The sequence below is a fragment of the Lactuca sativa genome, chromosome 3, assembly GCF_002870075.4.
Source record: "Lactuca sativa cultivar Salinas chromosome 3, Lsat_Salinas_v11, whole genome shotgun sequence".
Classification (NCBI taxonomy): domain Eukaryota; kingdom Viridiplantae; phylum Streptophyta; class Magnoliopsida; order Asterales; family Asteraceae; genus Lactuca; species Lactuca sativa.
In genome coordinates this window covers 60391012-60415853 of record NC_056625.2, presented here as the reverse complement: position 1 = coordinate 60415853, position 24842 = coordinate 60391012, and the positions used below count along the sequence as shown (strand labels likewise).

At 36.0% G+C, this 24842-nt stretch overlaps 2 protein-coding genes across 2 annotated transcripts; both read left to right on the top strand.

The window, feature by feature from the left end:
* The first annotated feature begins 5196 nt into the window (after positions 1-5196).
* On the top strand, positions 5197-7935 carry LOC111877104 (polyprenol reductase 2). The gene is made up of 7 exons (XM_023873644.3): positions 5197-5544; positions 5935-6097; positions 6188-6534; positions 6758-6992; positions 7144-7242; positions 7533-7604; positions 7691-7935. Exons 1-7 carry the CDS (start codon positions 5522-5524, stop codon positions 7793-7795), a joined length of 1044 nt encoding a protein of 347 aa, XP_023729412.1. The 5' UTR covers positions 5197-5521; the 3' UTR covers positions 7796-7935.
* Positions 7936-8135: 200 nt separating this feature from the next.
* Positions 8136-9714, top strand: LOC111877105 (polyprenol reductase 2). The gene is made up of 6 exons (XM_023873645.3): positions 8136-8427; positions 8536-8801; positions 8900-9110; positions 9180-9278; positions 9365-9436; positions 9529-9714. Exons 1-6 carry the CDS (start codon positions 8266-8268, stop codon positions 9631-9633), a joined length of 915 nt encoding a protein of 304 aa, XP_023729413.1. The 5' UTR covers positions 8136-8265; the 3' UTR covers positions 9634-9714.
* Positions 9715-24842: the final 15128 nt, after the last annotated feature.

Here is a 24842-nt window from a genome sequence, read left to right as displayed (position 1 = left end):
GTAACACGCCTCGTCCCTTAAAGAGAAGGCACATTTTTTTTACTCTTTAGAAATATATGGTTTCTTAACAAATATGTTGGTAAACATAACCAATTGTTTTTAGATGAATTACGAATGAATTAACAATTTTGATTAGCTTAAAGATTAGCATGTCATATTGTTTATTAGATGTTACAGACTTAAGACTTACACTAGATATTTTTCCTTCATTTTAAAATACATGTGTAGATTAAATACAACAAACACTGATAATACAAAAAAAAGTTATTGACTTACTAGGTAACACGTCTCACCCTCAATGAGAAGTCGTAGTTTCAACTCTTACGTTTTAAAATATCTATTCGTGACTGACCAATGGCTAAAACGAAATTTTGTCTAAAAAATAATGGCAAATAGGGAACAAAAAATATTGGGGTTAAACGCAAACTTATACGGAAATGTTGGGGCCAAATGCAAAAAAAAAATGCAAAAACTGACACGTCATCATTACCTGTTGATGACCGGTCAAGGGTCCGAAAATGAAACGTTTTCTAAAATATAATGACAAATGAAGAACAAAAAATAAATTTGGGGTTAAATCGAAACGAGGATGTATAAATAATGGTTTTTAATGTATTAACCCAATTCACTGTTAACGTCAAATATCTCTGAACCAATACTGAATTTCACCACCGAAGCAAAGAAATAGAAAACCCACACACTGGAGAAGGTACTAGATACGTTCTTCACCCGGTTTCTCTCCTTCATGTCCAAAAAATCGCAGATCTGTTCTTCACCCTTCCTCCAAACACCACTTAAGATCAAGGGTTTCGAAAGGATGGTGTGTGACAGGATCGATTCCCATTTGGAGCAATTCTTTCTTCATATGGGCGTTCCAATAATTCTTGATCTTGTAATAAGTTATAAATAGGATAGTGAAGAGAGAGGGGATAACAAGATGGCGTAGTTGCAATCGTCTTCCCCTTCAATCGTCGTCCCCTTCAAACCACTGATGTCATCCCCTACAAGTAACCATCGTCATCGCCTCCTATCTACCAACTTCACCTCCAAAATAATTCTAGGGTTTCACGGGTAGGATTTTGTTCGTCATCACTGTTGTCTCCTACCCCACTAGATCGTCACATACCCACCACCATTTTCGATTCCCAAAAACCATTTGAGTTTCAGGTTGTTTGATTTATTTTGATTTTTGAAACGATTTTCTGAGTTGGCTTCATTTGGATTAGATTTCAGATGTTGGTGTCCTTTGTGGGTATGTTATCTTTGTCACTGGTGGGGTTAGATTTCAGTTATTATTTAGAGGTGACTGGTGGTGTTGAAGTTCTGAAAGTAATTAATTGGTCTCGTCGGAGAAGGAATGGAGATTGGGGGAAGAAACGAGAGACGTAGAATGAAAATATATTTTTTCTTTTGTTTTTAATCTAAAAATATTACATGAATAAAAAAATAAAAAAAGAAAACGTTAAGGGCAAAATACTATTTTTATGTCCGAATGGACTAAGCATGCAAGAAAAAACAAACCAAAAACGGTCCGAGTTAAAATTTGAAAATAGAAACTAAATATGCGTTCTTACTAGATACGAGGAAAGATAGATGTATAGATGTAATTAGGTTATAACCCGTGGAAACCACGGGTAAAATATTTATAAAGATATAGGTAAAGTAAGATGCTAATTTGAGAAACAACAAAAGTAAATTGTTACATTTTGCATTTTATGTGCTATTGGGATAAATGGAAAAAATAGGATCTAACTAAATTAAAGAATTAATAGATAATATAGTGGTAATTTAGCAAACCAGTGTGAAGAGTATTCAAGTATGATAAATCGATAAATAAGAAACCATTGTGGTCGGTGGCCACAAGGAATTTTCATTAAAAAATATATGGATTTCATTAATAAAATACTTTGGTTAAACTATAAAATGGTAAAAAAAATGGTGACTTTTATGTATATTACTGTAACTAAAAATATTTAGATGCAGTGAAACCCAACATTATTTAACTTTTATTATTAAATTTTGTTCCATCACAAAAAAAAAAACATTTTTAAAATGATACACTTCAAATTCCCATAAACAACAACCACATACACCTTAACTTTTTCATAAAATCGGATTCCATTGCAATATCCTTTTATCCGATAAAACCAAAGAGTCGAATGTTTCTATCCATTGACCCAACCACTATGTATTTTACATCAGGATATGAACCAAACATAAACCTGTAAAGAGATTAAAAATAAATAAGAAAATAAAGAAATAAGCCAGCCTGAGATCCCTTTTGACAACATATGCATCTGACCCAACTAATCAAATATAGTGGGTGATGCAGGTGAAGGAAAAAGCATGTCTTTTCCAACATCCATTATTGTGCACATCTACCTATCAGTAATATCACAAAGCCTATCAAACTGAGCAATTCTTCTAGTCTTGACTTTGTTTATATAAGTCACCTCCAATTAAAGGATTAGTGAAAGCTGAACAAAATCAAACAGAATAATCAGTGAACTAATAGATTGAAATGTTGACAAAAAGTACATATAATGTCTATTTTTAGACTATTATCTTTGTTTCTACTTCATTATACTTACATTTTATGAACTTATCCATATAATAGTCAACACAAACTATGAAAATTAAGGTATTGAAGTCTGTAAACGTTATTATGTATAAAAATTGTTAAATTGCAGAGTGGTGTGTGAAGAGGAAAGCATATTTATTTTGAAATATGACAACCTGTTTTGGAAAGAAAAAATTGTAGTCGTTATATCCTGGTATGGTATCCATGGGTTTACCTGCAACAATCTGCATACAAAATAATAATATCTGATTGATTATGGTTAAAAATGAATTTTAATATATTAAAGAACCTAAGTAAAAAAATATATAAAGAACCTGGTCAAAAAATCATACTTAAATTTCTTCTAATTATAACCTTAAAACTTAAAGAAGATATCAATTATAAGCCGTCCAAATACAAATAAATTATTATTTCTACAATTGAGCAAACTTTTCAATTTATGATGTTCTAATGATTAAAATTCGAAAACAAAATGCTATATTTGGATTCATTTTATAAAGTACGTATTAATAAGTAAAAATAAATGAGAGGACAATCCTATAGTTCTGTGATACTTAACTTATTATGCTTTAGAATCAGGTTGCACCCCATCTTTCCTCATCAAGACTTTCTAACCATTTGCAATTCCATAGGTGTCACTTCAAAACCAAACCTTTTACACATCACCTTGTGAAGAAAATGATTATCAAATCAACAAAAATCATCTAGAAAGAGAAACCCAACTGAGGACTCATCTAGAACATAATCAATCTATGAAACAGATAGAAAAATAATGTCGAGTTAACATAAATGTTTCATGAAGATGAAAGAAAAGAAAAGGTGAACCTGACATCTAGGATTTGTGAACTCCATTATTTTTTTATTGATCCATTAATACATGCAATATATGTCCTCTAACTATTATAAAAATGTAATAACGTAGATGCACAAAAATAGAACACACATTCAACTTAATAAATAAAGATCAACTATTTTTTTTTTTTTTTTTGTGTATGTCTTCTAGCAGGTTCATTAATTTCTTAGCCAACTGCTGCCTCCCAAATTCAGGAGCTATTGTGACATGAACATGCCATGACCAATCTTGCCATTCAACTTTAACCATGACTATAGCAAAGACACATACTTGTTAGATAAATGAAAATTTTAGATGAATAACTTCAACAAAGCCAGAAGATAAACATCTAAAGTTTTCAAGAGAACATATTTGAGGGAAAAATCATTGAGAACTCTTCTATGTAATTTTTTATGCACCGTGTGAAATCCAGAATCAGTTTGGTTTCTCAACTCAATAGATGAAACAAAACTCTATTTAGAAAAGGAATTCCATATAAGTTGTTAGTTGTGCACATCTCCCAACACGGTATACAGTTTATGTACATAAAGAAAAATCCAAAGTTCATTTTACACCCTAAAGCCGTTCTCGTAGTCTAAATGATAAAAAAATAGTGTTACCAGGTTAGGACATAAAGAGAGATGAAACATCAAGATGCACTGCTTTCACCAATGCTTTTACTCCATACCTAATTGAAGAAATTGGACCCCGAGATTTGTAATCTGCATCAATAAACACGAATTAACGAAAACGTGGAGGGAAAAAGATGGAAACAACGAGCAACCAAGAGATGGTCGGAGCTAGGGTATGAGGAGAGTTGGGGTAGGGGTAGACATTGGGAAGCCAAAGAAAGAGATGATAACTCAGTTGAACAGAAGAGAGATACATAGCAGTATCCCATCTTCATCTCCGGTTAATCGATACGTAACACAAACGGTTGTTTGGTGGTGATTTGTTAATCAGCAAGTGGGTATTGTTCCAATGGTTTTCAAAATTTGAATCTCGGAAGAAAGGTTTGGGTGATACACTTGAAATTGACGGTAATTAAGGAGATGATTTCAAAAAATATCTGTGCTGATTTAAATCAGGATTCAAAATAAAACATGTTTATACATATTGAAGGGCATATTGGGTAATTTACATTAAAATTTCATGTAAAGAGGAGACGCCAAGTGGCTACTATAGGACTCTTTTATTAAGTAGGGTGATTTACCCCAAAACTTAAGATAAAAGATGAATAAGTTGTAACACCTCTAAATTTAAGTAGGCAAGAATATAGAAATGTCAAACATAGCCCCTTATATTCAATTACCTGTATATATGTACAAAAATTTAAATGATGGGTTAGTTTTGTCAAGTAGTAGAACTTCATAACTAGAGGAAACTGTATAAACTTAGAGGGTGTTTGGATAAATGCATTTTTAGCTTAATTAGCTTATTGCTTATTGCTTATTGTGGTGGGAATAAGCATTTTTTTAAAATGTGTTTGGATTAGTTTATTGCGGTGGGAATAAACAATAAGCAATAAGCATTTGAAGTGTTTGGCAAATAAAACAGCTTATATGAGTAAAATGACTAATAAGCAATAAGCAATAAGCAATAAGCATTACCCCCCTTGCTTATTAAAATCAGCTTATTTAGCTTATTCCCACCGCAATAAGCTAATTTTTTAAGCATCCTATCCAAACACTTAAATTAGCTTATTGTGGTGAAAATAAGCAATAAGCAATAAGCTGTCATTTTTTTCCCTATCCAAACACCCTCTTAGAAAAGGGGCTTCCCCAATCTGTGGAATGAATCAGTCGGCTACTACTGCATGAAACGGTGGAGAACGCCGTGTTTCTGGCGGAGTGTGGTTGCGGCACTGGCTACCGCCCTCTGTGGCATCGATAAACAACAAGATTTTGTTGCATTAGCCATCCCTGATCCCTAAGCAGTCTAGATTATAGTTTGAGTTATTAATCATCAAGATTATAGTTAATTAGCCGAAAACGATTTTCGATTTCGGGTTTCGGATTAGGGATTCGTTTAGTGGTAAAGAAGAAGAAGCAGCTTTTCATTCCTTTCTAAAATCGAATGAAGTTCTACCTTTCTGATCAACAATAATAATGTCAGAAATTCTGTTTCTCAGGTAATCTCTCTCGATCCTTTATCCTTATCTTTCTTTCATCGTTTGATTTCGGAATTGAGGTCACAAATGTGTTTAAAAGCTGTGTTCGTTATTTTCTTTTCTCCTTACGTCATACACACGATTTGTTTTCAGAATAACACAAACTTTTACTCCGTTGTAAATAAACCAGAATTTTCGTAACATAAATTTCACGCTTCCTTGAATCTCGAGCTTGCACGCTTCGAATTACTCTCAATTCACGTCTCTGTGTTCACACGGGAATAAGCAGACTCATGATACGAATTGAAGTCTCAAACTTCACTGTGGTGCTTCTTTTCAAGTAGTATTTATCAATTTCGGAAGTAAATTGTTCTTCGAAGTCAATGCTAACAATCTGTTTTGCGTCTAAAGAATGGAAGAGCTGGGGCTAGGGCTTGTATCACTGCTACGAGCAGCATGGATCATTGCTACTTTACCGATTCTTGTAGCCTGTTTGCCATTGCCAGGGCTTGGCTGGTTTCGAAGAACTCTCTTAGGGTTTGCTAAAAGAGGAAAGATTTTGCAATCCAACTCTGTAAGTGACACTATCTTTGTGATGCTTTCTTATGTTTATTATAATTATCTTCAAAATCGATTCACCTTTTTGTTTTTGTGTGCATTTCAGAAACTAACTGTGCCTCAGAGATTCTTCTCTCACTTCTATGTGGTGGCCATTTTCTGGACAACATTCTTGCTTATTGCAGTGTGGTTTTATGCAATCAAGATGCTTCCATCACTAATCGAGCAAGACCTCTTTTCTACCATAACTAGTCACTTGACTGGAGGTTCACATGCTTTCCCCTTGAATAAATCTTTGTCAACTAAAGAACATGTGTACAACGTTTGGCTATCTGTGTTTCTCCTTCTGCTAATGGAAGCTCAAGTTTTGCGACGCTTCTATGAGACAATCTATGTTTTTAACTACAGTCCTTCAGCTCGAATGCACATCTTTGGTTATCTTGCTGGCTTATTGTAAGTTTTTTTTTATGTCTGCAACTGTTTATTTCCACTTCTCCTTGCTATGTTGTGTCTTTTTTTTTTGTGTGTTCTTGATGAAAGTGGTTGCTCTTTCTTGCATTAGCCAATATTTTATGGCTACATTAAGTGTTTGTTGTCCGGATAAATGATGTTTAAAACACCCGTGTTAAGTTATTGAGTTATTCTTTGTTGATTGAAGTGATGATTGTTAAATCAGTTTCTATACAGCAGCTCCACTTTCTCTATGTTGCACTTTTGCACCTGAAGTGTTTGATTTTGTGAAGAATCTGGTGGCTGAGTTTATTGTGAGAGGAAAAGATCGCATGTCAAGGCCTGAATTTAACATTTGGATGTTTGTCACTCCTTTCTTGACACTTCGGTGGTATTCATGGATTGGTGGAGCCATTTTCTTATGGGGTTGGATACATCAACTTCGTTGCCATGAAATTCTTGTAAGTAAATATAAATGGTTGTACTGTGTTTGACATGCATTGTTTTGATATCATATACTGATACTGACACTGACACTCTTACACTAGACAAATCAAAATCACATTTCACAAAATCCTTCAACTAACATTTAAAAAAAAAAAAAAAAATTAGGGTTCCTTGCGAGAGAAAACTGAAAAGCTTGAGGACTATGTCATTCCGTATGGTGATTGGTTTGAATACGTCTCGTCTCCACATTATTCAGCTGAAATTGTAAGTCTTTTATGATTACAGCTGGTTTTTGCAATTTTGGTCCTAGAAAGTTTTCTTTTGCAGTTTTGGTCCTTATTTGAGGAACGTTTTTGCTCTCTCTACCAAGTAAAATGACTATTTTTGGTCCTTTGCTAGACCTGATCTTTTTTTTTTGGTCCTGAAAATAGTTTATTGTATTTGGAACAAGGACCAAAATCGTTACGTAAGGACTAAAATTACAAAAAACTTTTTGAGACCAAAAGGTAAGTTTCTTTGAAAAGCTTAATCGGTGATTGATGTTGATGATGAAGGTGATCTATGGTGGTCTTGTGGTGGCTAGTGGTGGTGGGGATCTTTCTTTGTGGCTACTTTTCACATTTGTGGTATCTTTTTATGTTTCCTTTTGATCTTGGATTCAATAATAAATATAAAAGATTCACGGAATCTATTTATTACTATTATTTTGCAGGTGGCAAATCTTGTTTTTGCAGCAACCGAAACACAAAGATGGTATCGACATAAATTTGATGATTACCCTCGTAATCGATATATTATTTTCCCTTTTGTTTATTAGTGAAGGATGAGATGCTTGTGTAAACATTAAACATTATTTTCATAAATTGAAAAAATGGGGATTTGCTGATCACCCTTCCTTGAGTTGTACTTTACTTTACACATGTTATATATATCTGGATGGCTGCCAATTAAAGTTAACTGCTTCCTATTCTTTTTAAAATAATTTTGTTTGATTCTAATCTCGCTCATAGAGGTGTCATATAACATATTGTAAATTTAAAGAGTAACATTAGTATATACAATTAAACTAATATACAAATAATAAACTCAGAAAGTCAAATATATAGTGTCGTGCATGTGATATGGAATCAATTATATAGTAGGATCATAATAATTAAAGATATGTATGAATAGGGTGAGGCAATAAAATCTCCCATGATACTCTCCTTCTTCTCTATCCTTCATGTAGTATTTATAATATTGTGAAGCAATTGTCAATAAAAAGAAATTTGTTTATGAGTCAAAAGAATGGAGGAAGAGGTGGGAATGAGGCTTGTATCATGGCTACAAGCAGCATGGATCCTTATTACTTTGCCGATTGTTGTAGGCCTTGTCCCATTCCCTGGGCTTGGTTGGCTTCACACAATTCTCATGCTTGGCAACAGAGGCAAGATTTTGCAATCCAACTCTGTGAGTAATTAATTAAGACTAGCCTTGTGATGGATCGATGTTTTTGTGTTTATAGTAATTGGTATGAAAATGAAGTCCCTTTTTTGATTTTGTGTACATTAATTTCAGAAACTAACTGTGCCTCAAAGATTCTTCTCTCACTTTTATGTGGTGGCCATTCTATGGACGACACTCTTGCTTGTTGCAATGTGGTCTTATGCAACAAGCAGCCACGTGACTGGAGGAGAATCCCATGCAAACAATGTTTGGCTATCTGTGTTTCTCCTTGTGCTAATGGAACTCCATCTTTTACGACGTTTGTACGAGACATTCTATGTTTTCAACTACAGTCCCTCAGCTCGAATGCACATTTTTACTTATCTTCTGGGCCTCTTGTAAGTTTAATTTCCATATCTTAATTATTCTCGGTTCTCAAGGTTCATTAATTGCTGATATTCTTTCTGATCAAGTGATCTTTGTTGAATTGAATCAGTTTCTATGTAATGGCTCCACTGTCTCTATGCTGTAATTTTGCATCTCAAGTGTTTGATTTCGTGAAGGGAAAGGGTCACATGTTGAGGCCTGGATTTGATAATATATGGATGTTTGTGACTCCTTTCTTGAGGCTTCCATGGTATGCGTGGATAGGTGCTGCTATTTTCTTTTGGGGTTGGGTCCATCAGCTTCGTTGTCATCAAATCCTTGTAAGTTTTTGCCATTTTGAAGAAAAGATGTATACTTTGTTCTTTTTGTTTTAACCTTGTGATAATTAGGGTTCGTTGCGAGACAAAACCAAAAAGCTGGAGGAGTATGTTATTCCGTATGGTGATTGGTTTGAATACGTCTCGTCCCCACACTACACGGCTGAAATTGTAAGTCTCTCATGATCTCATCAGTTTTTCAACATAAAAAGGAGCTTCAGAAAAACTTTATATATAACCGATTGATGTTGATGAAGGTCATCTATGGTGGTCTTGTGATGGCTAGTGGTGGTGTCGATCTCTCATTGTGGTTACTTTTTGCATTTGTGGTATGTTTTTATGCTCCCTTTGAATTTGCTTTGATCCCGGAATCCAACAACAAGTTCAAAGGTTTAATTCACTGGATCTATTATCTTTGTAGGTGGCAAATCTGGTTTATACAGCAACGGAAACACAAGGATGGTACAGGCGTAAATTTGAGCATTACCCTTGTAATCGATATATAATATTCCCGTTTGTCTATTAGTGATTTGTGCATTGAAATAGGTTGGTGTAGTAAAGTTGTTCGGTTGGACCATTACTTTGTTAAATAAAAGCTTTTGTTCTAGGGTCGGAATTTTAAATATTCAAGTTCTCAAAATTCAAAACTCAAAGTTGCTAACAAAAGTATTCAAGTTCACTACCTTAACATCATGTCTTCACTCATTAAATATTCAAGTTCCCAAAATCATAGATGTTCACTGAAATATCTTTCTTTGTCATCTGAGATGGAGTCAGAATTTTAAAATAAGGAGGCTTACATTATAATCAAAGATGCTAGAGTTCTAGTGGGTAAAACTAAAACTTACAAGCAATCCCAACGAAATGCTCAATGTTTTATTTTCCGGATTGGTTCTTGGTAACAAGAACATTAAAAGTAAGGGTATTTTCAATGAAAATAATCTCTAGTAGTTCAAGGTGGCTATGTCATATAAAGTTGGTGCAATACATATATTAAGAGAGATTTTTTTTTTTTTTTTTTGGGGGGGGGGGGGGGGGGGGGGGGGTGGAGGGCAGCAACCATGTGCCCTCTACTGTCTCTGCGATTGTTTATCATAAGGTGGTTATGTCTTTATCTACACTCTATACAAGACATAGCTTCTAGCACTTGCAGTTCAACTTCTTATTCTCTAGATTCTTCAACAACCTCATGAACTTCATCCATATTTTTTAGCATGCGTAATTCGGCTTCTTCTTCTTTATGTTCATCCACAACTGATTCTTCATTACAGTAATAGTACACAAAAAGACAAACCAAGAATATTGTTTTTGACTTTTCTACTTCATTATTCATTAACTTCATTATGAATTCATATATAAAGCATTCAAATAAAAATTAACATTTACCTGGAGAAAAAGCAGTCAAACACGTTTAGGACTTCTTGAGAAATTTAAAAAGATAAGATATACCAACATATAGTCAAAGAGTAAGGTAGAGGACTTAGAAGAGGACAAAGAGGAGACCAACAACTCAGCGATATATCATGATTCAAGACAACAAAACGATAGTTTTCGGCGAAAAAGGTGAACAACACCGACGATCCACTACATCGTTATTAGGTTTGTTATAGTTTGATCTTTTTGGTGAGTTCTGTATAAAAAAAAAACAAAACAAAATACAACGTTTTCTAGAACTTATATTAGAAACATGTGTATTTTTTTATATAGATATTTTCCTTAAATGGTTGAGAAATTATATAATTTATGATAAGATTTTGATATTTTGATTTTCGTTCGACTATTACACAATTAAAATTACTCCACGATTGTAACCAAGTGTTACATTGTTTGTATAGCTAACTAACATTGCTATTTTTTTTAATAATAAGACATCAAAAAACATTTTAAGAAAATACAAACACCATAACTATGTATTTGTTCATAAATTCGGAAGTCTCACGTGACCGCACCACTCACACACCGTAGTGCCACCACTAACCTCATACCTTATCTATTTCCCAATTAGCATTTTCTTTCATTATTGTTCAGTTTATTATTTTTATTAATTTTTTGATGCTAGACCACCCAAGTTTGAAACATGTGATATTAGAATCTGGATCTATCTTTAGTATGAATTATTTTATATCAAATAATCATCATTAGCCGATCTTGACGACGATTGTTCACATTATAATATTCAAGCATGTGATCCAAGCAATTTTAATATGGGACATGACTTAATTATTAAAAATTGATTATTATTATTGGGTAGCATTAAGTGAAGAAGCGGTACGAATAAATGATGCCTTTTAATATTAGAAAAATATATGTATTAGAGATGTTTATAGGTTAAAACTGTTTGGTTCAACATAGTGTAACCCTATGAAATTCATTTTAATTTGGTCTATCCACTTTGATTTTATTCTTTATTTTTATTTTTTTTTGGTTTGAACCAATTTCACAAACCTTCTGAAATTTTCTAAAGATATAAATTAGAACATAACTAGGGAAGAATCCCACTTTAAAGGGTTGGACACGCCAAAGAGTCCATCACAGTTAGTTTATAGATATATCTGAGAGAGCTTTTTCCTAGAAAAGTACATCAGTAAAAACTATTTGTTACTAATTGCAATTCCAACACTTTCTATAAAGTATTCTAAATTTTTTACCAAACATTCTTCTATTCGCTCTCACAAATTTACTACGAACTGGAGATGCATCTCTTGGGCCACTGTCACTTGAGTTAATAACCCACACTTTTGGGCTCTCGTCAATGGTCGTAGATACTCCACCAAAACACAACAAATGTTGTAAATTGATCTCATCACGTACGTACCATACCTTTTTGACTAACATTGAAGTCGATGACTATTCATCGCGATTACCTTGACACCAAAGAAGAGTTCCACCCAATGCTTTATTTCTATCCTAGTTGATCCTGATTCGACATTAGAAGTATATTGATTTTTCCCCAATAACTAAATACTTTTGTCTGTAAATACTGCATACCTGATTCCATCCATAAATCAATTTGATTCCCTATGAGTTCTAGTCTCAATAAGACTACGAATTGCATTTTGCCATATATATATTTTTTAGAAAGATTCCCATTAAAAAATAGAAAGAATCAAAATAGAAACTAAATACTAAATCAAGGCGCATACGCGGTACTTTACCATCATACATAATTGACTTTAATCATCATCTTCATCCAGGAAGTTGTAAATTCATCTCTTCACGGATCCATTTGCATCTGATCCGCAAAGAATATAGGCTAATAAGAAAAAAAACTGAAAGTAAATAGAAATACCTTAATAACACAAATAAAATAAAACAAAAGAACATTGCTTTAACAGAAAGAAAAGTAAAGTAGAATATTATAATTAATATATCACATATTTCTGATGATATAGAGCAATGGTGGGTACCTGAAACCAAAACTGAAACTATAAGCCCGAAACTTAGTGAGTTCCCCCAAAATACTGATACACAGTAAATAGCACATATACAAATAACAACATGTAATGGGTCCACAACTTTACAGACTGGATTACCCCTGGGGCCACAGTGTGATTCTGGCTTGCCTTATGGGCCCACAACTCACACCTGGCTTGTCACTGAGCCCAGATTACGAGTCTGGTATGCCCTGTGTGATAACTCGAAACTTTTATCTTGTACACTTAGCCAATTCTATCAATGTTAAACTCGTTTCAACTATCTTTTAGCATTGTTTTGAGCCTGTTTGGATGATCTAAAGCCTTGTACAACCAAAGTTTGAATTAGGGATGGGTTGGTTTAAGATTTAGGGTTGCAAATAGGCCAAACACTCCATCAAAAGGAGTGTGTGGCCGCACACCCAAGTGTATGGCCGCACACCCGACTGTATGGCCGCACACATGAGTGTATGGCCGCACACCCGAGTGTATGGCCGCATACATGAGTGTGTAGCCGCACACCCGAGTGTATGGTCACACACATGAGTGTGTGGCCGCACACCCGAGTGTATGGCCGCATACATGAGTGTGTGGTCGCACACCCGAGTGTTTGGCCGCACACCCATTATCTATATATAGATGAGGCTCATTTTCACTTCATTTCCCCTCTCCTCAATCGTACACACCCCCCAGGACCACACACCCACCCTATATAAAGGGTATATCCCTTCCCTTCATTCCTTTCACTCTTTGACAACACACTACTCCTTTTCTCTCAAGAGTCTTCAACTGCAAACCCTTCCAAGGCCTAAAAAACGTGAGTTTTCCATCACCTAGCTCATCATACATGAAGGACCTATGGATCTAAGCCTTGAATCATCATGTTCTTCATTCTTTGAAGAAGTACGGCCGCACACCTTCATAAGGTGGGCCGCACACTCCTAAAAGACCCTCCAAAGTGAGAGTTGGACTTCTATATTCGAGTTAGACATGAAACTAGCCTTGCTACACCCTAGACTTGGCATTTTGGACATCTTTGTGTGGGGTGTACGACCGCACACACCTATGTACGACAGCACACTCCTTGTGTGCGGCAACACACTCCGACCACACACTCCGACCACACACTCCGACCACACACTCTGACCACACACTTCGACCACACACTCCGACCACACACTCTTTTGTGTGGCCTTACACTCCCTTCATACAATCATATGTGATTGTAACACTTGTCCCAGGTGTTTCCTAGTCCCGTAGGGTGTCACTTATCATGATTAGCTGTAATATACACTAATTATGTCCATACATGTATCGTTATATGTTAAATAGGGTCCGTTTGTGCTCAAGGTTGCACTTGACACTCAACATCCCTAACGATCTCACATTCGAATCACACGTCAAACGGTGAGTTCATACCCCTACGTTTTTTCCGAGTTTTTCATGTTTTTAGGGGGGAATACAAGCAAAAGTACAAGGAAACTTGTGCTCAAAGTATATTATTTTGTTTAAGATAATTATATTTTTAGAATGCTTTTAACACGGAAAACAGTTTTACCAAACGATTAACAAATCAACTTGTAGAAACAATTTTCAAAACTAGAGCAATGAACTTATGAATCATGTAGCAAAATGTAACGTTTTATAAAGGATTCATGTTAATCAAAAAAGAATTTTCTATATTATTACTTGTAAATTTGTTAGTCTAAGTTGGAGACACGTCCTTGGTAACACTCACCACAAGAAACAGAATGTAGGACTAGCACTTGTGACTAGAATCTCTTGTAGGGAGAGCGTGACTGTTGTGTATAGATCTATATGGGGCTGACAACCCCGCACCTCGCTGCTAGCTACAGCCGCACCGGCAGGTCTACGAGTGACAAAGTCATTAAGGATACAGGTCGTTGCAGGCTATATCCAGTCAGTTATGGTTATAAAACTTACAACCTAGATAACATATATTTACTTTTGTAATAATGAATCAAGTGAACTAACCTCAAAGTAATAACCGATTTGATTACTAGATGGTATTAATAGTACCTTCAGGATTTAGTTCAACACGTTTTCTTTTATTAGTTTTATTTATATAAATTGGGCTAATATAACTCACTGGGAGTAACCAAGGTTTTTAAAAGAAAACTACGTTTACCGATATAAGTATGGTAGACACTTGTACACCTCAGTTTAGAACGGATAACCAACCATCAACTTTTAGGGAAAATATAGGATTTTCCCGGGATAACTCGGCTATTCATAAACGGATTGTTTTTACATGTAACTAACGGATATTCATATTCATTCCACGACTCCTAGGATTGTACATAACTTGTATGAATCTAGATGTCATGGAAGGAATGGTTTTTCAAACACGCTTTTCATATAGCCCTGCTTGGTCTGAACGCCCCGCGTAGTGTGAAGCCTCGCACCTATAAAAGAGGTGCGAGGGCAACCGGTTTTTCACACCAAAATCTTCTTCTCTCTCTTGTTTCTTTCTCTCTCTAAGATCCCAAACCACCCCTAAACCCTAGGAAAAATCACTATCACCCTAAGGAAGCCCCGAGGCTCCCGGAGTCCCGAGAAAAAGGGTCTTTCGGTTCGGAAACGCTGCTACAAGCGAAGCCCCGGTTTTCGATAAAACCGTTGTAAGTGAGCTACGCCTACGCTATTTTTAATATAGTTTTTATTTAATTATAGTAACATTATTAGGACCTTAAAATAATTATTCGGGCTATTATTATGAGTTATATATTGTTATTTAATGCTTATATAATAATAATAATAATAGTAGACTATTAAATTAGTCTCGGTGAATATTGAACTAAACCCTAGTGGTAATGATACTAGGTTTTTTTGAGGAAAATTGTTTTAAGAGTAACGAAGTGTTGTCCGAGTACCGAGTCACCACCGTACCAAGTGAGTGCATAGTTACTTTCATCTTACACATAGATATGAAGTATTTTATATAAACTACGTGCTATGTGTGCATATTATCTGAATACTTGCTGTCTATGCCGGATAAACGTTTTTATACATGTTTTAAATGATTTAAATTGTATACGTATTTTATATATACAAATATGTTGGGTATGACATGGGTAGATGAATGATGAGAGATAAAAGACGATGTGAGTAAACATAGGCAACTATAGACTTTGTGCCTAATAAATAACATCGGCAACTATGTACATAGTGCCTATTAGACAAACACTGGTAGCTATGGACTTAATACCTGTTAGGAATTGGTAGCTATGGACTTAGTACCTACTCGATAAACACTGGTAGCTATGGACTTAGTACCTGTTAGGAATTGGTTGCTATGGACTTAGTACCTATTAGATAAACACTGGTAGCTATGGATTTAGTACCCGATGAATAAACTATAGCAGCTATGGAATTAGTGTTTTTACATACGAGCATTGGAAGCTATGGATTTAGTGCCAGTCCTATAACCATGGAAGCAAGGGACCTCGGAATAAACGAATGCATGATAGATGACTCTTAGGATAGATCCTTAAGAGTAAAGAAGATAATGGGGACGGGTCATTGGGTTGATTGTTTGATTATTTAAACATATTAATTATATTATTGTGGGTTGAAAACCATATGTACTCACTAGGTTTCCCAACCTGACCCACTTAGTTTATTTATATCACAGGTGTTGATATGAAGTTACATTACACTGGGAGATTAAAGAGATGTAGATAAATGTAAGTTCTGTTTATGCTTATGTTTCTGTATTGACGATAACATCCCAAACGTTTTAAAGTGAATAAAATACGTTTCTTCGAAAATGTTTTGATAACGTATTTATCGTGTTTTTCTGGGAACAAATTCCGCAACATTTTTATGAAAAGAAGTACTTTGATTTTTATAAAGCATAAACAAAATCGGTCTTTTCTGGCCGTGAAAAAAATGGGGGTGTCACACGTGTTGGGTGGCGGTGTGCTTTGATTGCGTTTGGACCTCATTTGGGGGATATTTGGACAAAGTGGGCCCAATGAAGCCCAAATGGGCCAAAAGGAAACCCTAATTAGGGTTTGGAAAACCCTAATGGCATAAAACCCTAATTTTGAGAATTAATCGGGACACACACGAGATTATTTATTAACTTGAAATATTAAATAATAATCATTGGCAAATTAACCTAAGTCAATATTAGACTTGATGGAGTAAGTCCTTAATGGGTTAACTAAGAAGCACTTAACCCTAATTATCATTTTATATGAAACCCTAATTTCACTTGGGCTTTGTGTTGGGCCTTTCCATTGGGTTTTGGTAATTAGGTTATTAAGGGACCATCCAAGAATGATCATATGGACTAGAATATGTTGATCGGATTTAGAGTAAGGCCCATATGAGGAGTTAGGCCCAATTTGTAAAATTGGGCCATTGATGGGCCATAATTGGGCCTTTATAATTATGTGATATTGGGTCATGAGAATTGGATTGGAATTAATGGATGGGCCTTAAGATAAGACCATGTAGAGGTCTGGGACCAATTTGGAAAATTGGGCCATATGTTGGGCTTTGGCCCATTACTTGACTATTGGGCTTTTGGAGTGTAAGTTGGGCCTTGGGCTTGGAACCTAATTTCTAATTGGGTATTGTTTGATGTTGACAGTTCGGGAAGCTGTCAACCAGCACCGATAGTTTCATCCGCAAGACTTCAGTAGTGCCAGGTGAGTTCTCCTCACTATATCAAAAGAGTCTAAGGCACCAAGGCCGACCCTTATCGGATTTGTATTTTGGTTTATTACATGATAGTATTATTGATATACATCCTGGTAGTTAGTATGGTATTATGCTTAGTGACCTGGTATGTTGGTATCCTGGTTTATAGGATCATGCTATGTTAGTGATCTGTTGAATCAGTATCCTGGTTATAGGATGGTTGCCATGTTAGTGATATGTCGATCTGTACGTTACCTGTGCTTGCTGGTTATCATCTATGGAGTTCCATTAAGGACTGTCGGTGGTCACATAGGATAGCTTGAGAACTCTTGGTCTAGGCTCTCCTGCCTGTTCCTTGTTTGGTTGTGGCTCTAGAGTAGGACTATCTGTTCGGGTGGCTATTTCACCTCTGGTTACTTATGGTTATTCATTCCATGAGGGTTAACTGGTAGCGGGACTGTATGTGGTATGATTAGTGATCTGTTAGATCGGTTTGATATGCTAGTGTATGATATGTATGTGCATATGTTTGTTGGTTTGGGGGAATGGGTTGAGGCAGGTCCTGCTTCGTGCTGTAGGCCAAGATACCCAGGGCGGTCCGGATAGACCACATGCCCAAGAGGGCATGTTGGTCAGACCGAAGGCCCGGAGAGCGGTTCAGATAGGCTGAAGGCCTCGAGGAGGGCGGTCTAGACGTGCCGAGGGCTCAGAGAGCGGTCCAAATAGACTGAGGACCGGGATTCGGTCCAGTCAGACTGATGGCTCATTATGCATGTTGTTTGATGTGTATTGCTTATATGTTTATATGATATGGTTATATTTGTATGGCGTTGGTATTTTGGGGGTAACTTACTAAGCCTTCGAGCTTACATTTATCGACTATTGTTTCAGGTATTCGGATGATCGCGGGAAGGCGAAGGCGTGATCGTGCACCTCCTTACATTTTCAAGATTGATTATGGGGATACTCTGATGTTTAAATTATTTTGAAAGTAAACTGTAATAACTTAATGGTTTTAAAAATTTTAAATTGGCTAGAATTTTATGGGTGTTACATTTACAGCTGGTACATCTGCTGACCACGCTCAAAGAAAAGGCCACATCAGGGCGAGTACATGTCATAGCATACATGATCGAGCCAACTCCAAAAGCATATGGTACTCGACTCATTTCTGCTAGTTCAGCCTCTATACTTGGACTCTGAGTCTTACTCAGTTTGGTATTGCTTTGGATTGGTAAGTCTCCTCTCTTGGAATTCTCCATGCTGAAACGTTTCAATACCTTATCCAAGTAGGTGCTTCGACTAAGTCATATTAGTCTTTTACTCCTGTTTCTCAATATCCTTGTCCCTAGAATATAAGCAGCTTCTCCGAGGTCCTTCTTAGCGAAACACTTCCCAAGCCAGGACTTAACCTCCTGCAAGGTTGGAATGTCGTTTCCTATGAGCAGTATGTCATCCACATATAACATGAGAAAGCTAACTATACTCCCACTAGCTTTGACATATACACAGGACTCATCCTCACTTCTCAAAAATCCAAACTCTTTGACATTCTCATCGAAACAAAGATTCCATATGCGAGATGCTTGTTTCAATCCATAAATGGATTTCTCAAGCTTACACACTCTATTATGGTACTTTGCATTGACAAAACACTCTGACTGATTCATATAAACATCCTCAGCCAACTTCCCATTAAGGAAAGCGGTTTTGACATCCATTTTCCATATTTCATAACCATGAAATGCAACTATGGCTAGCATAACCCTTATAGATTTAATCTTAGCCACTAGTGAGAAGGTTTCATCATAGTCAACTCCAGGAATTTGTGTAAAGACCTTCGCAACCAATCACGCCTAATAAGTGTGTACTTTCCCATCCATGTCGGTCTTCTTCTTGAAGATCCATTTGCACCCGACTGTCTTACGGCCTGGTACATTCTCAACCAAGTTCCAAACTTGATTTTCATACATGGACTGAATCTCGCTGTCCATTGCCTCTTTCCATTTAGCAGACTTGGGGCCTAACATGGCTTCCTTGTAGTTGTTAGGTTCATCCAAGTTTACTAGTGTACTATCACTGATAAATGTGTCACCTTTAGTAGTAATATGGAAACCATAAAACTCAGGTGCCTGTCTAACTCTATTGGAACACCTCAGAGGTAAGGACTCATCAATCAGTTCAACATGAGTTTCCTCCTCGGGTTGAGCACTAGTGTTTGAGGTTCCTTCATCACTTAACTCTTGAAGCTCTTAAAGGTCAATTTGCCTCCCGCTGTCCTCTTGGCATATAAGTTCTCTCTCTCGAAAGACTTTTCTCCTTGCAACGAAGACAACATTGTCACTCGGTCTATAAAAGAGATATCCAAAGGATTTATTTGGGTGGCCGATGAAATACATTGCTCACTATGAGGTTCGAGCTTGTTGTGAGTTTCTTTTCGAACAAAAACCTCGCAACCCCAAACCTTGATGTGGTCTATTGAGGGAACCTTCCCTGTCCACATATCGTGAGGTGTTTTGGAAACCTTTTTAGTTGGGACTAGATTAAGGATATGGGTGGCCTCTCTAAGGCATACCCCCAAAATGAGATAGGTAATGAAGCTCAACTCATCATAGAATGAACCATGTCTAGCAAGGTTCAGTTGTGCCTCTCAGCCACACCATTAAGCTGTGGTGTCCTAGGTGGCGTTAATTATGAAACAATTCCACATTCCTTAAGATTCTTGGAACTCGATACTAAGATACTCTCCTCCTCAATCGAATCGAAGCATCCATATCTTCTTGCCCAATTGATTCTCCACTTCCTGCTTAAACTTCTTGAACTTTTCAAAAGTTTCTGACTTATGCTTGATTAGGTAGACATACCCATATTTACTATAATCATCAGTAAAAGTCACATAGAAGCGGTTAGCATCCCTTGTGGCGGTTCAGAAGGGTCCACACATATCGGTGTGTATGAGATCCAACAGACCCTCACCCCTTACACAAGAACTAGTGAATGGTGACTTAGTCATCTTTCCAAGCAAACAAGATTCACAAGTGTCATCCGAATTTAATTCAAATGACTCCAAGACTCCATCCTTTGGGAGTTGGGCTATGCGCTTCTTGCTAACATGTCCAAGACGACAATGCCATAAGCATGCTTTATCCAAACTATTGGACAAATCAATATGTAATACATTATTTCCTAAGTTATCTACAACCATCACAGTTTCATATATGACATTGCAAGGTAATGCTTCCAAATAAAATACACCATTAAAATAAGCATTTATTGAACCAATTTCATTATTAAAAAGAAAAGGTAAAACCTTGTTCATACAAACTGTGAAAAGAAATAATATTTCTCGCCATATCAGACGAGTAGCAACCGTTATTCGAATCTAATTTAAAACATTACTAAGCAATAAAGAATAAACTCCAATCTTGGTGACAGTCGAATTTCCCCTATTTCCCATGATTAAGTTCATCTTCCCGTGCTCCACATCCCTACTTCTTTTTAGACCCTGCAAATCAGAACAAATGTGTAAACCACATCTTGTATCAAGGACCCAAGAATTAGCATGTGATGAGTTATTGGACATAATAGTATAAATACCGTCAAAGGAGGGTTTGATCATCCCATCCTTTATGTCCTGCAAGTATTTGGGGCAGCTTCGCTTCCAATGCCCTTTTTCATGACAATGGAAGCACTCAGCTTCCTTTGGGTTTGAGGAGGGTGTAGCAGGACCACCTTTGGACCCACTAGAAGAGGATCTAACATGGGACTTTCCCTTGTAGCTCTTTGAGGAAGCTTTCCTCTTCTTTCCCTTCCCATGTCCAATTGCCAAGACAGGGGCAGTAGCAGTAGGTGTAGAAACAACAAATTTTCCTTTAAGACTACTTTCGGCAGTACTTAAAAGACCTTGAAGCTTACTTAGAGTCACCTCCTCCTTGTTCATATGATAATTCATATGAAACTGATCATAACAAGGAGGTAAAGAGTGCAGGATAATGTCAATTTCCAATTCTTCATCGAAATTGACATTTAGCTTTAGCAAGCGGTCCACAAACCTTTGCATCTTTTGCAAGTGGGGCGTGATGGACTCTCCATCCTTCATTTTGGTAGTAATCATGGAGGCTATGATTTCATAACTCTCCTGCCAAGCACTTTGATGGTACCTTTACATCAAATCCTGGTGCATTTCATAAGGCCAAAAGTCGTCATAGGACTTCTGAAGCTCAGCAGTCAAGGTAGCAATCATAATACACGACACCTTTATCGCGTCCCTCTCATGGGTCTTGAACTCAACAATCTGTTCGGGAGTAGCGGTAGATTCATCAATATCCTTAAGCTCTTTATCTAGGACATATTCTTTGTCCTCATAGTGAATGACCATTTGATGTTTCGAATCTAGTCATTGAAGTTCGATCCATCAAATATGACCCTCCTACATAGGTTCATGAGGGAGAAAGAGCCAGAAGCAGTGTTGGAGGACATCTAAAAAAAAAAGAAAGACAAAGTTTAGATTAGATAAGGACCCTTAATATAACACCCAAAATGAGATATTAATGCTAGGACCCAACACAATATTTTACAATTCGGAAGAGGGATGTCATAATCCAATTGAAAAATATTTGAAGGTAGGTAAATGACGATTTACCAATTTCCACCATGAAAAACAAAATTGATTATTAAGCTTTAAATGAATTAAAATTCCTAGATTCTTTTGAGATACATTAAACTTTTTCAATGGCATGTTTTAATCTCAATTGTGCCCTTCAAGTTTGTAAATCGAATGCCTAGGATCACAAACAAGGTGTGAATAACCATGCAAATTAGCTTGGTACACTTAATGTTACAAATCACCTAATCAATGTGCCGGTTAACCACACACGCTCCATATATCCATGATTAACATTAAGCTACCCTTTGCCACACATTGTCAACCCCAAATTAGTGTGCTGGTTAACCACACACGCTCCATTAACGACTTAACTGTTGGATTCGGTGTCTAAGCTTATAACTATATTTTGTATGTACTTGACCTGGTTGTAGCATGGTCCTTTTGGGTTGCCTTCACCAGAGCAACTTGAATGGATGAATAATAGAGAAAGAGGTTATTATATACAGTTTATTAATATATTATTTGAATAATATATTAAAAGAGGAATCATATTATTTATTTAACATTGGTCAAGAATTAATTATGTGGTCAAAAGAGGTTAACTGAATTAAAGGGAATAAAGTTGTAAATTAGATGAGGAACCCTTGCAAAGGGGTTGGACGAAATCTTATGGGAGCCCATAAGGATTTCATCCAAGGGCTAGGTTCTGGAAGATTCGTGTGGGCTGCTTAGAGCCTAAGCAACCGGACGAGGTCTTTGATTGAAATCCTAATTCTTCAGCTATATAAGGATATCCTTGGCATCCAATTTGCGACTACCACAACCCCAAAAGGATTCAAGAGCCAAAAATTACCTCTCCCCTCTCTCTCTCTAAGATTATCCAATTGTTTTAGTGTTTGTGATTCATTAGAGGCATCGCATTTGAGGTGCTAGGTTCTCAAAAGCTTAAGGATCTTCAAGCTACAATCAAAGGTATCATCTTAAAATTTCGATTTTTTTGTATGCTAGATTAGGGTTTGAGAGCTTTGGATGATTATTACATGTACAAATAGAAAAACCTAGATCCAAAGCTTTAGGGTTTGCATGTGCACCATAGGATTGATGTTTTGCTCATAACCCAACATTAACAAGGTGCAAAGTGCAATTTCATAGAATAGAACCATTTCAAATTTTTCCTAAAGTAACTAAGATTAGGAATTTATAAAAGTTTAGTTACTTTAATAATTATCATTATACTTATTAATGAGAATTAGTGTCCTCTCGTACCCATTCGGATAACGACCCTCCACCAGTCAAGGAAGCGGTGGGTGAGAGTGGACACCTAATAAACCACCATTTTATAGGCAGTAACCTTATACCCCCTTATAGATCGGCTTCGTGAATGTGGCCTACTAACGTTAAGACTGACTTGTCTTATATATATATATATATATATATATATATATATATATATATATATATATATATATATATTAAACTTTAATATTATAATAGTATAAGGGTTGAATTTTAAACTTTTAAATTTATAGGGTTTAGAATTAAAGTTTCATTAATGTAACTTTTCAAGTTCCAAAACCTGAGGGCAAGTTTTGTAACTTGTCAAGACTTTTGAAATTCATAACTTATGGACTTTTATGTTCCATGAATGAGACCTTTCCAATTCCAAACTTGAGGACAAGTTATGAAACCTTTCAAGACTCTTTGAATTGTATAACTTACATTAGTTAATGGTTTCATAAATAAAGACTTTTCATATTCCATAACTTGAGGACAAGTTATGAAACTTTTCAAGAACACATATGGATCAAATTAACTAGTCCAATTATGATCTGATGATCATTTACCAATTTGACCTAATTTGATTCATATTCAAGATAGTATCAAATTTTACAAATAACTAGTATTTCACAAAAATCAAGTAGTTATCTTAGAATTTGACAAACATCATGTTATTGGATGGGGATTAAAAATACCATATCATTAAAATCGAATTTTATGAACCAAAACAGTTTGTGGTAATGTTTCTAATCCATAACAAGCAAAAAAACTCGAAGATTCTGCCTACAGATGCATCAACTCGTCGAGTGCCATAATGGACTCATCGAGTTCAAGGAAAAGATCTTCCGACTCGTCGAGTTCAATGATGGACTTGACGAGTTGGCCCTGGCAGAATCCCGAAATGCAGTTTTTTCAGCTTTGAAAATTACACAGTTGCATCAATGCAATAGAAAACATCCTAGGCTCTGATACCACTGATGGGTTTTATGTACTCTAACATTCCTATGGTGCACATACAACCCTAATGCTTTAGATCTAAGTTTTCTCTAATTATACATACAACATTGTTTTCCAAAGCATAAAGCCTAAACCAGCATGCAAGGTAACAATTTAAACCATAAAAACAATTAGAAGAGTACGTTGTGTAGTAGCTTGCTTGTCTTTGACCTTTAGGAGCCTAGCACCTCAAGTGTGATGCCTCAAATGTCTTATTAGAAACCAATAAAAAGAGAATGGACTTAAGAGGGAGGCTTGAGAGCTCAAAATTGGCTAGCAACTCTTAGTGTGCATAGGGTACCCGATTTTAGGTGTTAGGAGTTTCTTATATAGTATAGGTTTACATCCATGCAAACCCTAACCCACCATGACCCTTCATATTTCATAGACCCTTTAGGCTAAACCTTTATGGACTTGCATATAGGTTTAGTCCAAATCTAATCAACATGGGTCATGAGTCCAACTACAAGAGTTATTAATTTACTTAATCAGTCCCCGTAACTTTAATTAATTTCTTTTGATCACTAAATTAATACCAAATTAATTCTTAATCAATACTAATTAAATAATGTGATTCCTCAATTAATATAGTATACTTCTAATATATTTATAAACCACAATAACCTCTTCTTCAAGTATCCATCCTACAAAGTTGTTCCAGAGTGTTACAACCCAAATTGACCATGCTATTATCGGGTCAAGTAAATACCATTTATAGTTGTGGACTTAGACACCTAATCTAACAAGATCAATTAGGGTTACATCGATATT

Bases quoted from the DNA above. Each gene is read 5' to 3' on its own strand.
- LOC111877104 (XM_023873644.3), top strand. From the start codon at position 5,522: ATGTCAGAAATTCTGTTTCTCAG. The intron at 6,535-6,757 runs GTAAGTTTTTTT...TTGTTAAATCAG, and splicing joins GGTTATCTTGCTGGCTTATT to TTTCTATACAGCAGCTCCAC. The intron at 6,993-7,143 runs GTAAGTAAATAT...AAAAAAAATTAG, and splicing joins TTCGTTGCCATGAAATTCTT to GGTTCCTTGCGAGAGAAAAC.
- LOC111877105 (XM_023873645.3), top strand. From the start codon at position 8,266: ATGGAGGAAGAGGTGGGAATGAGGCTTGTATCATGGCTACAAGCAGCA. The intron at 8,802-8,899 runs GTAAGTTTAATT...GAATTGAATCAG, and splicing joins ACTTATCTTCTGGGCCTCTT to TTTCTATGTAATGGCTCCAC. The intron at 9,279-9,364 runs GTAAGTCTCTCA...ATGTTGATGAAG, and splicing joins CACACTACACGGCTGAAATT to GTCATCTATGGTGGTCTTGT.